Source organism: Oncorhynchus mykiss, chromosome 17 (genome assembly GCF_057628025.1).
Source record: "Oncorhynchus mykiss isolate SJ-2025 chromosome 17, ASM5762802v1, whole genome shotgun sequence".
In the NCBI taxonomy this organism is placed as follows: Eukaryota; Metazoa; Chordata; class Actinopteri; order Salmoniformes; family Salmonidae; genus Oncorhynchus; species Oncorhynchus mykiss.
Window position 1 is genome coordinate 38,333,174 of NC_143038.1, and position 13,401 is coordinate 38,346,574.

General features: G+C 40.1%; 1 protein-coding gene across 1 annotated transcript; it reads left to right on the top strand.

Moving 5' to 3' along the window:
* The first annotated feature begins 212 nt into the window (after window positions 1-212).
* LOC110494114 (myosin heavy chain, fast skeletal muscle) lies at window positions 213-12,819 on the top strand. Its single transcript, XM_021568861.3, has 41 exons — window positions 213-365; window positions 755-814; window positions 1,135-1,347; window positions 1,542-1,685; window positions 1,775-1,931; window positions 2,023-2,050; window positions 2,223-2,343; window positions 2,454-2,546; window positions 2,634-2,697; window positions 2,785-2,883; window positions 3,009-3,112; window positions 3,422-3,560; window positions 3,776-3,894; window positions 4,004-4,153; window positions 4,329-4,499; window positions 4,585-4,897; window positions 5,230-5,300; window positions 5,612-5,699; window positions 5,821-5,938; window positions 6,069-6,192; window positions 6,317-6,453; window positions 6,544-6,799; window positions 6,899-7,141; window positions 7,235-7,411; window positions 7,516-7,661; window positions 7,752-7,842; window positions 7,955-8,344; window positions 8,448-8,574; window positions 8,661-8,779; window positions 8,887-9,083; window positions 9,166-9,349; window positions 9,436-9,601; window positions 9,715-9,839; window positions 9,945-10,253; window positions 10,343-10,546; window positions 10,639-10,764; window positions 10,970-11,140; window positions 11,235-11,339; window positions 11,434-11,529; window positions 12,327-12,461; window positions 12,700-12,819. The coding sequence occupies exons 1-41, from the start codon at window positions 327-329 to the stop codon at window positions 12,718-12,720; spliced, it is 5,940 nt and encodes a 1,979-aa protein (XP_021424536.3). The 5' UTR covers window positions 213-326; the 3' UTR covers window positions 12,721-12,819.
* Window positions 12,820-13,401: the final 582 nt, after the last annotated feature.

The window sequence follows — 13,401 nt, forward strand, 5'->3', positions numbered from 1 at the left end:
GAATGAAGTTTTGACACGTGCAAGACCTTCAGATATCCTCCACAACACCCTCTTAGCAAATCCCATTCATCATTCCATGCATCATTAGAGAACAGGCTTACAACTGTAACCAAAATGATTTATGAATATAATTAGCTTATGTTGCACAGGTTCTAGACAACGCTGTTAACACTATTAGTTCCCATATAAACAGTGACACAACAAGTAAGGATGCTGAAGTGAGAAGGGGCAGACGTACATGACCAAATAAAGAAAAAGTACACGTCCCAAAAGGGTGGGCTGCTTCTGCTCAGTGAACACAAATCTCTCTATAAAAGAAGCCATCTATGACCACCCTTGGACTGACTGAAGGCCACCCAGCAAAGGTGAGTAAGTGCCACAGCTCTCACAAAGATTTACTAGTGGCCAGAGAGATGCTTATTTGCTCCTTTAGAGATACATTCTTGTCTGGTTCACTTATGGAAAAAACTCCTGCAATCACAGATTACTCATTTTGTACTAGCTTCAGTTGTGTATATTTACATTTTACACGTTTGTCATTTAGCAGACGCTCTTTTGCAGAGTGACTTACAGTTAGTGCATTCATCTAAAGATAGCTAGGTGAGACAACAACACATCACAATCATATCAGGTACATTTTCCGTCAACAAAGTACTCATCAGCAAAGTCAGTGCAAGTAGGGAAAGAAAGACAAGTGCTTTAAAATACATATATAATAACGTTATGGAAACTGACAAAACTCTTTCTTTTCAAGTATCGACATCTTACCAACTTGGTCCCAGCAACATCCTACGAACTTGGGCAAAAAAAAGAGGTACATTGTGTTAACTGTATCTGGCATGTACAATGTTAGTATGGGGAAACACTGACTGGCGAGCACTTCAATTGTTTAATACAAAATATAGCCTTTACCAAGATAAGTCAAAGGAAGATGCTTAACTAGATCTTATTGATACAATTGTATAAAGAGTTCATTACATATAGTAAAGGTTTTCAGATAAATGCAGTGTAAGTAAGAACATGGGACATTATCACCAAGATCTAAAAAATCTTTCAGATTCTTGTTTGTGGAAGATAATGATTAGCATTGGTATTTGTCATTGTAGATAAAGCAACTCTGTCTTTTCTTGGCAGAGGGTAATTATGAGCACGGACGCAGAGATGGCGGCATTTGGCCCGGCGGCCATCTACCTCCGAAAGCCGGAGAGAGAGAGGATTGCAGCCCAGGCCACTCCCTTTGATGCCAAAACAGCTTTCTTTGTGGTTGAGCCCAAAGAGATGTACCTCAAAGGAGTTCTCCAGAGTAGAGAGGGTGGAAAAGCCACTGTCAAAACACTGTGTAACAAAGTAAGTAGATGTCTACAACAGTGAGAATTCTGTAGGACGGAAAATAGGGCAGTGAAAAATATTTTTATCGACATATTCTAATGCGGTGATGGCTATGCTGTTTTCTAAGCTCTAAACTGTGATATGAGTTAATTAAAACCATCATCTAATTGTTTGAGTAACCAGTCATTTACAAAATGTTATTCCTGTCACAGGTTCTCACTGTGAAGGAGGATGATATCCACCCCATGAACCCTCCAAAGTACGATAAAATTGAGGACATGGCCATGATGACCCACCTCAATGAGGCCACGGTGTTGTATAACCTCAAAGAGCGTTACGCAGCATGGATGATCTACGTGAGCTTAAATGAAAGATAATCTAGCGGTCAAGACATGAATCAATGGAGAGTTGAAATGTTAACAAACATTATTCCCTTCTATTGCAGACCTACTCTGGGCTGTTCTGCGTCACTGTGAACCCCTACAAGTGGCTCCCAGTGTACGACTCTGTAGTTGTGAATGCTTACAGAGGCAAAAAGAGAATTGAGGCCCCACCCCACATCTTCTCTATCTCTGATAATGCCTATCAGTTCATGCTCACTGGTACACAAATACCCATGCTACTAAAATGACTTAATGTACAGAATTGCACAATATGTTTGTAACTTATTCACACATGTCTTTCCATTTTCAGACCATGAGAACCAGTCAATTCTGATCACGTAAGTCCAAATCAATGAGAAAATGAGGGTAAGATTATGGTTAAAAAAAACAATCAACTTGCTCACTGATGGATGTTCAGTAAGTAATATTGCGGTTTAGTAAAAAAAAAAGTAAGTGAGATTATTGAAAAGAAGAATGATAGGAGTTTAACTAATCTCTGTCTACCCACAGTGGAGAATCTGGTGCAGGAAAGACTGTGAACACCAAACGTGTCATCCAGTACTTTGCGACAATCGCAGTGGCTGGGGGAAAGAAGGAACAAACAGCGGCTGCTGCTTCTGGGAAAATAAAGGTCAGAAACATTACTGTAGCCTAACATATCTAGTATAAAGGGGTTGTATTCATCAAAGATCCAGTATGTAGGCATCATCAAAACATGACTAAATGTGATGACATCTCTAGGGGTCGTTGGAGGATCAAATCATTGCAGCCAACCCCCTACTGGAGGCTTATGGTAATGCCAAGACCGTGAGAAATGACAACTCCTCACGCTTTGTAAGTATCAAAAATGCATTTTTGTATTTGTGAGCTTTCTTGGTTTCGAAGGGTTGTATACTGATGGATATCTAATGAACCTTTTAGGGTAAGTTCATCAGAATCCATTTTGGAACAACTGGAAAGTTGGCCTCTGCTGATATTGAAACATGTAAGTGCTTCATGATCCGTGTATCTTTATAAAGTTGTGATTGACACATGTAAAAGACTCCTGCTCATACAACAACGTATGCTACAGATCTGCTGGAGAAGTCTAGAGTGACATTCCAGCTGTCTGCTGAGAGAAGCTACCACATCTTCTATCAGCTCATGACTGGACACCAGCCACAATTGCTGGGTGAGAGACAAATACAGAAATATGACATGGAATAAACAAGGTCAACAGTAAATACATTATACAGTCGTAATAGTAACTGTGCGAAATAGTTTTTTCTAATGATTGTGTTCATTATTGTATTCCAGAGGCACTTCTGATCACCACCAACCCCTATGACTATCCCATAATCAGTCACGGTGAAATCGCTGTCAAGAGTATTGATGATACAGAAGAGTTCATCGCCACCGATGTAAGTTTAAAAAAAACTACAAATGTAGGAAAAACATCATTGCATGATATAACAGAATATTAGAAGCCAACGTTTCTCTAAAAAACATGAACATGTTTAAAAAGTAGATAAAAAGCAACTTGTATAATGACTGTATGCCTTCGAAAACACATGTTAACTGATATCGTAGCTTATATTTTAATAAAGCATGACAGTCAGTAACATTGCATTCCATCAAGATTCCCTTCAACTTTTCCGGAGAACATTTGAACAATCTGTATCATTGTGTTACTGAAAACATTACTCAAACATTTCTTAAAATCTCCATAGACGGCCATTGACATTTTAGGCTTCACTGCTGAGGAGAAGATTGGCATCTACAAGCTGACTGGTTCTGTGATGCATCATGGGGCAATGAAGTTCAAGCAGAAGCAGCGTGAGGAGCAGGCTGAGCCTGATGGCACTGAGGGTAAATATCAGAATAAAATGAGAAAATTCCATGGACAACTAACCTACCTTATCTCTTGCCATATCAACTGTACTCAACAGTTGGAAGCCTTTGAAATGGTCACGGTTCATTTTCTAGGTTCTTCCAGCCTAATTTAAATAGCCTAAGTTACAGGTTTAAGCAATGTATCAAACAAAAAAATGTTTAAAGAGCATAACATTTTCTCTCCTAACCAGAGGCTGATAAAATCTCCTACCTCATGGGCCTGAACTCCGCTGACTTGCTCAAAGCTCTGTGCTACCCCAGAGTGAAGGTCGGGAATGAGATGGTGACCAAGGGGCAGACTGTACCACAGGTAGAATATTTTAGACTATTCTCAATTATTGTACACAAGGGAGATTTGCAAAAAATTAAATGAACGTGAATTTTATGCAGGATAAAAACAAACATATTTTTTTCTGTAGGTGAACAATTCAACTATGGCCCTCTGTAAATCAGTCTATGAGAAAATGTTCTTGTGGATGGTCGTCCGTATCAATGAGATGTTAGACACAAAGCAGGCCAGACAATTCTTCATTGGTGTGCTGGACATCGCTGGATTTGAAATCTTTGATGTGAGTATTTGTATACCGTAAATTCAGCATGTTGCTGTTCAGCTCATCCTGCTACTTCAAAAGAATTTAACCAACAGCAGACATTATGCCTGTACAATATCTACTGATCAAAATATGAACTAGCAGTCATGTTGGGTAACTCTTGACTTTCAACGTCTCTGTATTTAAACATTAGTACAACAGCTTGGAGCAACTTTGCATCAACTTCACCAATGAGAAACTACAACAGTTCTTCAACCACCACATGTTTGTACTGGAGCAAGAGGAGTACAAGAAAGAGGGAATTGAATGGGAGTTCATTGACTTTGGGATGGACTTGGCTGCCTGCATTGAGCTTATTGAGAAGGTAGGTGAAATCTTAAGAAAGCAGACAATACAATAAAAGGCATGTCTGCTTAACAGTTTAATATTTCACATCTTGTCACCCACAGCCAATGGGCATCTTCTCCATCCTTGAAGAGGAGTGCATGTTCCCCAAGGCTTCAGACACTACCTTCAAGAGCAAGCTGTATGACCAGCATATTGGTAAAACCAAAGCGTTTGAGAAGCCTAAACCTGGGAAAGGCAAGGCTGAGGCCCACTTTGCCCTGGTGCACTATGCCGGTACTGTGGACTACAATGTCACAGGCTGGCTGGACAAGAACAAGGACCCCCTGAATGACTCCGTTGTGCAACTGTACCAGAAGTCCTCAGTCAAACTGTTGGCTATGCTGTATGTAGGAGCAGCAGCTTCACAAGCAGACGGTACATCCCATAGTATCTAGAATTGCTCATACTACAAGATGAGACTATATCTACCCCTTCCCTTGTTATATAGTTTATGATTATAAAAGCATTGCGGTTGAAGTGGTCATTTGAGTTAAACTGATGGCATTGGTATTACTGGAAATCTCAGTACACTGGATTTATTTATGATTATATATACACACAATACACAATATATACAATACAGTATCATTTAATGACCCACTGTATATAATGTACATTTGTGAGTCAATATTAGTGTTCAGTCAGTGAAATCATGTAAAAGTCTAATTGGAATAAGAATATAACTGGCCTAACACATTTGTAAACAGATGCAGCAAGAGGAGGAGGAGGCAAGAAGAAGAAGGGTGGTTCCTTCCAGACTGTGTCTGCTCTGTTCAGGGTATCTAAATGTATATTATCCGCTATTATGATGATGCACTACGGTGCAATACTTTGTCAAATGAAAATTTTGGGGGCTAGTTGGTCATTATCATTTGTATTTCATTTTTTGGTTATGATAAGGTAAAAACAGGTGTACTGTATAACATCTCTTTAAGTTGTTCATAGTTGATATTCTTTAAAATCCATAGGTATATTTCATTAATTGAAATGACTGGACATCTTACAGAATGTGGCTTGAAATTTAAAAGTGTCAAACACAACTTTGTTTATTATAGAATTTCACAACTCACACATTTTCCAATCCCACAGGAGAATTTGGGCAAGCTGATGACCAACTTGAGGAGTACCCATCCTCACTTTGTGCGCTGTTTGATTCCCAATGAATCAAAGACACCAGGTCTGGGCTCAGTGTCAAGTATTTTAATACACGTTTATAAAGATTCTGAGAAAATAAGGCTCCTTTGTTGTACTGGCTAACTTGAGGAAAGTCGTAGAACATGCTACTTTCTTGTCGTTAGGTCTGATGGAGAACTTCCTGGTCATCCACCAGCTGAGGTGTAATGGTGTACTGGAAGGTATAAGAATCTGCAGAAAGGGCTTCCCCAGCAGAATCCAATATGGTGACTTTAAGCAGAGGTAATTCATGTTCAGTAAGGGAAAATGCCAACAAGATCTTCAAGTACTTCTTTCATAGGCATGATCACATCAAATACATATTTATGTATTTTTTATGTATTTTTTATATCTCCCTTAATCATAATTTCAGATACAAAGTATTGAATGCAAGTGTCATCCCTGATGGACAATTTATTGACAACAAGAAGGCTTCAGAGAAGCTCCTGGGATCAATAGATGTGGACAAGAGTCAGTACAAGTTTGGGCACACCAAGGTAGAGCAATAGACAGCACCATCACTTTTCCCACAAAAAAAAAAAAAAACGTTGAGCTCCATCAAAAAAACAACAACTAGTTCTTTATTTTCTATAAATATAATCAAGATACATATTCCTACAGGTGTTCTTCAAAGCTGGTCTGTTGGGTACTCTGGAGGAGATGCGAGATGAGAAACTGGTTACTCTGGTGACCATGACTCAGGCCCTGTGCAGAGGTTACGTCATGAGGAAAGAGTTTGTCAAGATGATGGCGAGACGGTAGCTACACTATTTTAAAGAGTACATGTTATTGAGCTAGTGAAGAGAATCCCCCCCCAAAACTATTTATTTTATGATTATTATTTACAGAGAAGCAATTTACTCCATCCAATACAACATCCGCTCATTTATGAACGTGAAACACTGGCCATGGATGAAGCTGTACTTCAAGATCAAGCCTCTTTTAAAATCAGCAGAAACTGAAAAAGAGATGGCTGCAATGAAGGAAAACTTTGAGAAAATGAAGGAGGATCTGGCCAAGGCGTTGGCCAAGATAAAAGGGCTTGAGGAGAAGATAGTTTCTCTGTTGCAGGAAAATAATGATCTGCAGCTACAGATAGCAGCGGTAAGTTAATAAATTGCCTGTTTAATACAATTCTTGTTCACGTCATTTTATTGGCCTTTGACTTCCAGTGTTGCCTCATTTATGTTGTGCCTGTTGTAGGAAGAGAATACTCTCTGTGATACTGAGGAAAGGTGTGAGGGACTCATCAAGAGTAAGATCCAGATGGAAGCCAAACTCAAAGAGACATTTGAGCGGCTGGAGGATGAGGAGGAGCTCAATGCTGAACTGACTGCCAAGAAAAGGAAACTGGAGGACGAGTGCTCTGAGCTAAAGAAAGACATTGATGACTTGGAGCTCACCTTGGCCAAAGTGGAAAAGGAGAAACATGCCACTGAAAATAAGGTTTACCATTTATTATAAGCCATTAATTTTTGCATTCATTTTAAATGTAATAGACAGAGCATTGATGATTTGAGATTAAATCATTCAATTTAGGTTAAAAACCTGACAGAGGAGATGTCTTCTCAAGATGAGAGCCTTATCAAGTTGACGAAGGAGAAGAAAGCCCTCCAAGAGGCGCACCAGCAAGTCCTTGATGATCTCCAGGCAGAGGAAGACAAAGTCAACAATCTGACCAAAGCCAAGACCAAGCTTGAACAGCAAGTTGATGATGTAAGAGATGTGACAACCTTAAAACAGCTTAATATTACCATCACAGGAAATACAATAAATTAACAGTTAACCAAATATTGTGAAACTGTTCTTGTGTGGTCTAGTTGGAGGGTTCCCTTGAGCAAGAAAAGAAGGTCCGCATGGACCTTGAGAGAGCCAAGAGGAAGCTTGAAGGAGATCTGAAACTGGCCCTGGAGTCCTTGATGGACCTGGAGAATGACAAGCAGCAGTCTGATGAGAAGATCAAGAAGTACATTTAAAATATAAACAGTTGTTGAACCATTCTCTCAGAACTGATCGCCTGATACATCTTTTAATATATATGTTTTATTTCAAACAGGAAGGACTTTGAGACAAGCCAACTTCTCAGCAAAATTGAAGATGAACAGGCATTGGGTGCTCAGCTTCAGAAGAAAATCAAAGAACTCCAGGTGAACTGTCGGTTCAACATACCACACTGAATAAGATTCATGGGATAGATTCACTATCTTCCGAATTGCATGTTTTAAGCAAATAAACATTTAAGTACATTATATATTTCAGGCCCGTATTGAAGAGCTGGAAGAGGAGATTGAGGCTGAACGTGCTGCACGGGCGAAGGTTGAGAAGCAGAGGTCTGATCTCTCCAGGGAACTTGAGGAGATCAGTGAAAGGCTTGAAGAAGCTGGAGGTGCAACATCTGTCCAGATTGAGATGAGCAAGAAGCGTGAGGCTGAGTTCCAGAAGCTGCGTCGTGATCTTGAAGAGTCCACCCTGCAGCATGAGGCCACGGCTGCTGCACTCCGTAGGAAGCAGGCCGACACTGTGGCAGAACTGGGAGAACAAATAGACAACCTCCAGCGTGTCAAGCAGAAGCTGGAGAAGGAGAAGAGTGAATTCAAAATGGAGAGTGATGACCTCTCCAGCAACATGGAAGCTATCGCCAAGGCAAAGGTGGGAGATGATGTGGTTGCCAGAATATATATAAAAAAATGATAAATACACTTATCAAAAAGCATGAAAAATTGCTCAATAACCTGTTGAACATCATTTATAGGGTAATCTAGAGAAAATGTGCCGAAGCCTTGAGGATCAACTGAGTGAATTGAAGACAAAGAATGATGAGCATGTCCGCCAACTTAATGACATAAATGTTCAGAGAGCAAGGCTTCTGACTGAGAATGGTGAGTTTAAAATGAAAAGTTTGTATTTCTGTTTGTTTTCCATAATACCAAAAAAGCTAACTTCCTACTTTCTCTGTCTCAATCAGGTGAACTTGGTCGTCAGATGGAGGAGAAAGAATCTCTTGTTTCCCAGTTGACCAGGGCCAAGCAGACTTTCACACAGCAGATTGAGGATCTCAAAAGGCAGATTGAAGAGGAAGTGAAGGTTCAATGCCATCTTCTACTATACTGCATCTTTGTGATTCATATAAATGTTATATTTGGCTTAAGTGCTCAATTTGACTTTTTCCCCCCCATACTGTTGACCATTAGGCCAAAAATGCCCTAGCCCATGGTCTGCAGTCAGCCCGCCATGACTGTGATCTGCTTCGGGAGCAGTATGAGGAAGAGCAGGAGGCCAAGGCTGAACTGCAGCGGGCATTGTCCAAGGCCAACAGTGAGGTGGCTCAGTGGAGATCCAGATATGAAACTGATGCCATTCAGCGCACTGAGGAGCTTGAGGATGCCAAGTAATTGAAAAACATTCTACCACTCTTCATACTCAACAAAGTACCTACAATAGCTAAAATCAGAGTTTTTTTCTTTTGACAGGAAAAAGCTTACCCAGCGCCTGCAAGATGCACAGGAGGCTGTTGAAGCAACAAACGCCAAGTGTGCTTCTCTGGAGAAGACCAAGCAGAGACTCCTGGGTGAAGTGGAGGATCTCATGATTGATGTGGAGCGAGCTAATGCTTCAGCTGCCCAGCTTGACAAGAAGCAGAGGAACTTTGACAAGGTAATGTTTTGAAAAAGATGTGAATGAAACACAGTAAAATCTATGCATCTAATCTTGTGTATTAATTTACTTAACTGTTTTCCCAGGTTCTGACCGAGTGGAAGCAGAAGTATGAGGAGGGCCAGGCAGAGCTAGAGGGGTCTCTGAAAGAGGCCCGCTCTCTCAGCACCGAGCTGTTCAAGATGAAGAACTCCTATGAAGAATGTTTGGACCACCTGGAGACACTGAAGAGGGAGAACAAGAACCTGCAACGTATGGGGAAATAAAAATAATAATAATAAACAAAACATGTCAGTGCACCGTTTATGCTGTGTGGATACAAATCTACAATGTTGTTAATATCACTACCCTTTTCATTTCAATAGATGAGATCTCTGACCTGACTGAACTGGTCAGTGAGTCTGGAAAGAGCATCCATGAGCTGGATAAGGCAAAGAAGACAGTAGAGAATGAGAAGGCAGAAATCCAGGCTGCGCTAGAGGAAGCAGAGGTAGACTCCACAAGAGTTTTTATGTCAACAAAGTCATCATGATGATATAAATGTCATACCTAGATCCCTACATTACTTTGGTCATTGTTCAATTCTATTATTTAGGGCACACTGGAACATGAGGAATCCAAGATTCTTCGTATACAGCTAGAGCTCAACCAGATCAAAGGTGAAGTTGACAGGAGGCTGGCAGAGAAGGATGAGGAGACAGAGCAAATCAAAAGGAACAGCCAGAGGATGATGGACTCCATGCAGAGCACTCTGGACTCTGAGATCAGGAGCAGGAATGATGCCATGAGAGTCAAGAAGAAGATGGAGGGAGACCTCAATGAGATGGAGATTCAGCTGAGCCATGCCAACCGCCAGGCTGCTGAAGCCCAGAAACAGCTGAGGAACGTCCAGGGAGCACTCAAGGTATATATACTTTATTTTTGTATGGAGTCCCAAATGAATTGTTCTTTCTCTTTAGATGATGTTAGAATACATTTTCCTCTAAACCTCAGGATGCCCAACTGCAACTTGATGACGCCATCCGCGTCGCAGATGACATGAAGGAGCAAGTAGCCATGGTGGAGCGCAGGAATAACCTGATGATGGCTGAAATTGAAGAACTGAGGGCTGCCCTGGAGCAGACAGAGAGAGGCCGCAAAGTGGCCGAACAGGAGCTGGTTGATGCCAGTGAGCGTGTTGGACTGCTGCACTCTCAGGTACATATAAAATATTAACTTTCTCTCAGTTACAAATCGGGAGAGGTACAATCAAGTTTTGGCATGTGATTAAATGCCCCCCATTCATTCAGAATACCAGCCTCATCAACACTAAGAAGAAGCTGGAGGTTGACCTTAATCAGGTCCAAGGTGAAATGGAAGACACTGTCCAGGAGGCAAGAAACGCAGAAGAGAAGGCCAAGAAGGCTATTACTGATGTAAGTTTCATTTTCTTCCTTCTGTATCTATTTTGTTCAGATCCATTAGAATTGTTTTGAGTAATAATTACAATATCTCAGAATGAAATCAAAAATAGTTTGGACATTTAATTTACATACACAATCAGCAAGTATTACATACTTTACCCTTTACAAGTACTGCAGAAGTGTTCATATAATCAATGTACACAACATGTTATTCCAGGCTGCCATGATGGCAGAGGAGCTGAAGAAGGAGCAGGACACCAGCTCTCACCTGGAGAGGATGAAGAAAAACCTGGAGGTCACAGTGAAGGACCTGCAGCACCGTCTGGATGAGGCTGAGAATCTGGCCATGAAGGGTGGAAAGAAGCAACTCCAGAAACTGGAGGCTAGGGTATGTACTATATACTACAGCATATACGGATCTAGAGCAAGCTACATTATATATGAAACCTTAACTGATAAAAAATGGAACTCCTATATGTAAGGTCCGTGACCTGGAGAGTGAAGTTGATGCTGAACAGAAACGTGGAGCTGAAGCTATTAAAGGTGTTCGTAAATATGAGAGGAGAGTCAAGGAGCTCACCTACCAGGTACAACCATGAATCTTGATAATAGTAAACAAGATATTGTATACTGCACTGGACCATTTGAAATCGAAATGTCAATCTCTTGTAAACTGTGCAGACCGAAGAGGACAATAAAAATGTGAGCAGGCTGCAAGATCTGGTGGACAGGCTTCAGTTAAAAATGAAGGCCTACAAGAGAGCGGCTGAGGATGCTGTGAGTATGATACTCAATGACAGATTTTTAAAGTAATGGTGACATAATAAAAAACAGAATTGTGTTACTTATTTAAAAATGTTCAAACAAATGAATAACTAACTATATGTTAGGTACTTATACATACTTGTTTCAAGGAATCCTTAATAAATCAAGTTTGGTATTAGGTAATAATAATGTAACAGAGGAAGTTGTTACTAATTAAAGCAGACTGTAGATAAAGTAAAGTAGTGATCCTGTGCGGCTCAGTCGGTAGACCATGTCGCTCGCAATGCGAAGGGTCGTGGGTTTGAATCTTATGGGGCCACATTTTACATATGGGTGGCCCCAGAAGATTCAAACCCATGACCCTTTGTGTTGCAAGCGCCATGGTCTATTACCTAATAACAAACTTAATTTATAGATTGACTGTTAATTGCTTTGGATTAAAGCATCTGCGCAAAGGCATATATTATAATATTATAAATAGGCCTAGTAAATAATGATGGAAAAAGAGATGGAGATGGAAAAGATCCAAAAGATGGAAATCTATTTTGTACATATAAAATCGTATTTAAGGTACAGCTTGCAGTAAAAAAAAGAAGCACAATATAAAATGGGATATGTAAAAGAATCAAGTTTACTGAGACCTTTTACCGTGTAGTTGGTTTCTGTTGTACTTTTGGTATGATCATTACTTCTTTATTTATAAGATTTTGATGATGATAAGGTATACAATTCATAAGAAGTTTGAACTTTGCATGTTTTGCCCAAAAAATGCAGCATCATTGTTGAAATGTGTATTTGCAATCCTACAGGAGGAGCAATCCAACATTCACCTGTCCAGGTACAGGAAGGTGCAGCATGAGCTGGAGGAAGCTCAAGAGCGTGCCGACATCTCTGAGTCCCAGGTCAACAAGTTGAGAGCCAAGAGCCGTGAAATTGGTAGCAAGGTACGAATACATTTAACGACCGTTATAAAAAATGGTGTTTTTGTTAACAAAAAATGTGTGGAGTGGTTGAAAAACTAGTTTTAATGACTCCAACCTAAGTGTATGTTACTTCCGACTTCAACTGTATACTGTAATACATTGCAATGCAGCAAATGGTTAATATATAAGCTGTAAAAATCCCATTATGGTAAAGTATAAGCAAGATGTTTTTAAAAATTATTTTCACATTCTTTTCCAGGGGAATGTGGCTGAAGAGTGAGGGACGAAGTCCAGATGAGACACATTATCAACAGGTCATACAATATGATTTTTGGTAAAAATGCTCATGAATCAAAAATAAATCTGCAAATCATATCCATACCGTGTCAATTGTTTTCATAATTTATCATTGAAATGAATTGTGTCACACAAACACCTTCTTCCTCGGATATCACTGATTGAACCACTAATGCATGCCTGATGATGTCGTATTCCTCCTGAACATCGTCACACAGTTACATTAGTCAGTGCATTATCACCGCTCCTGCTGCGGTATTGACATTTGATGAATAAAACTGTAGCTATTATTGTTTTGACTTCTTGTAATTTAGCTCTGCATGCATAAATTCAGCATTCGTCTTTTCATATACAGTACAACAGCCTGTGAACAACAGACCACCTGGTGTCCCTTTCAGCGTATAGCTGAGCTATGCCAATATGGGGTCCTTATCAGTGCTTTGACAAAATTGGTATTCCTTTGTTTTCCCACAAATATTCTGTCAAAGTATCATACATCTGTAGGTCTGGGGGGGGGGTCATTTCTCCTCTAAAACCTCAAGATAATTCGGATGTATTTTACTGCCCCCTTTTTTTAACGGCACAACATATCATTCAGGAAAATATTTTCACATGAGGTTCGTTGAAGTGGCTATTGCACCTATCTGATGGTGAAAACTACATG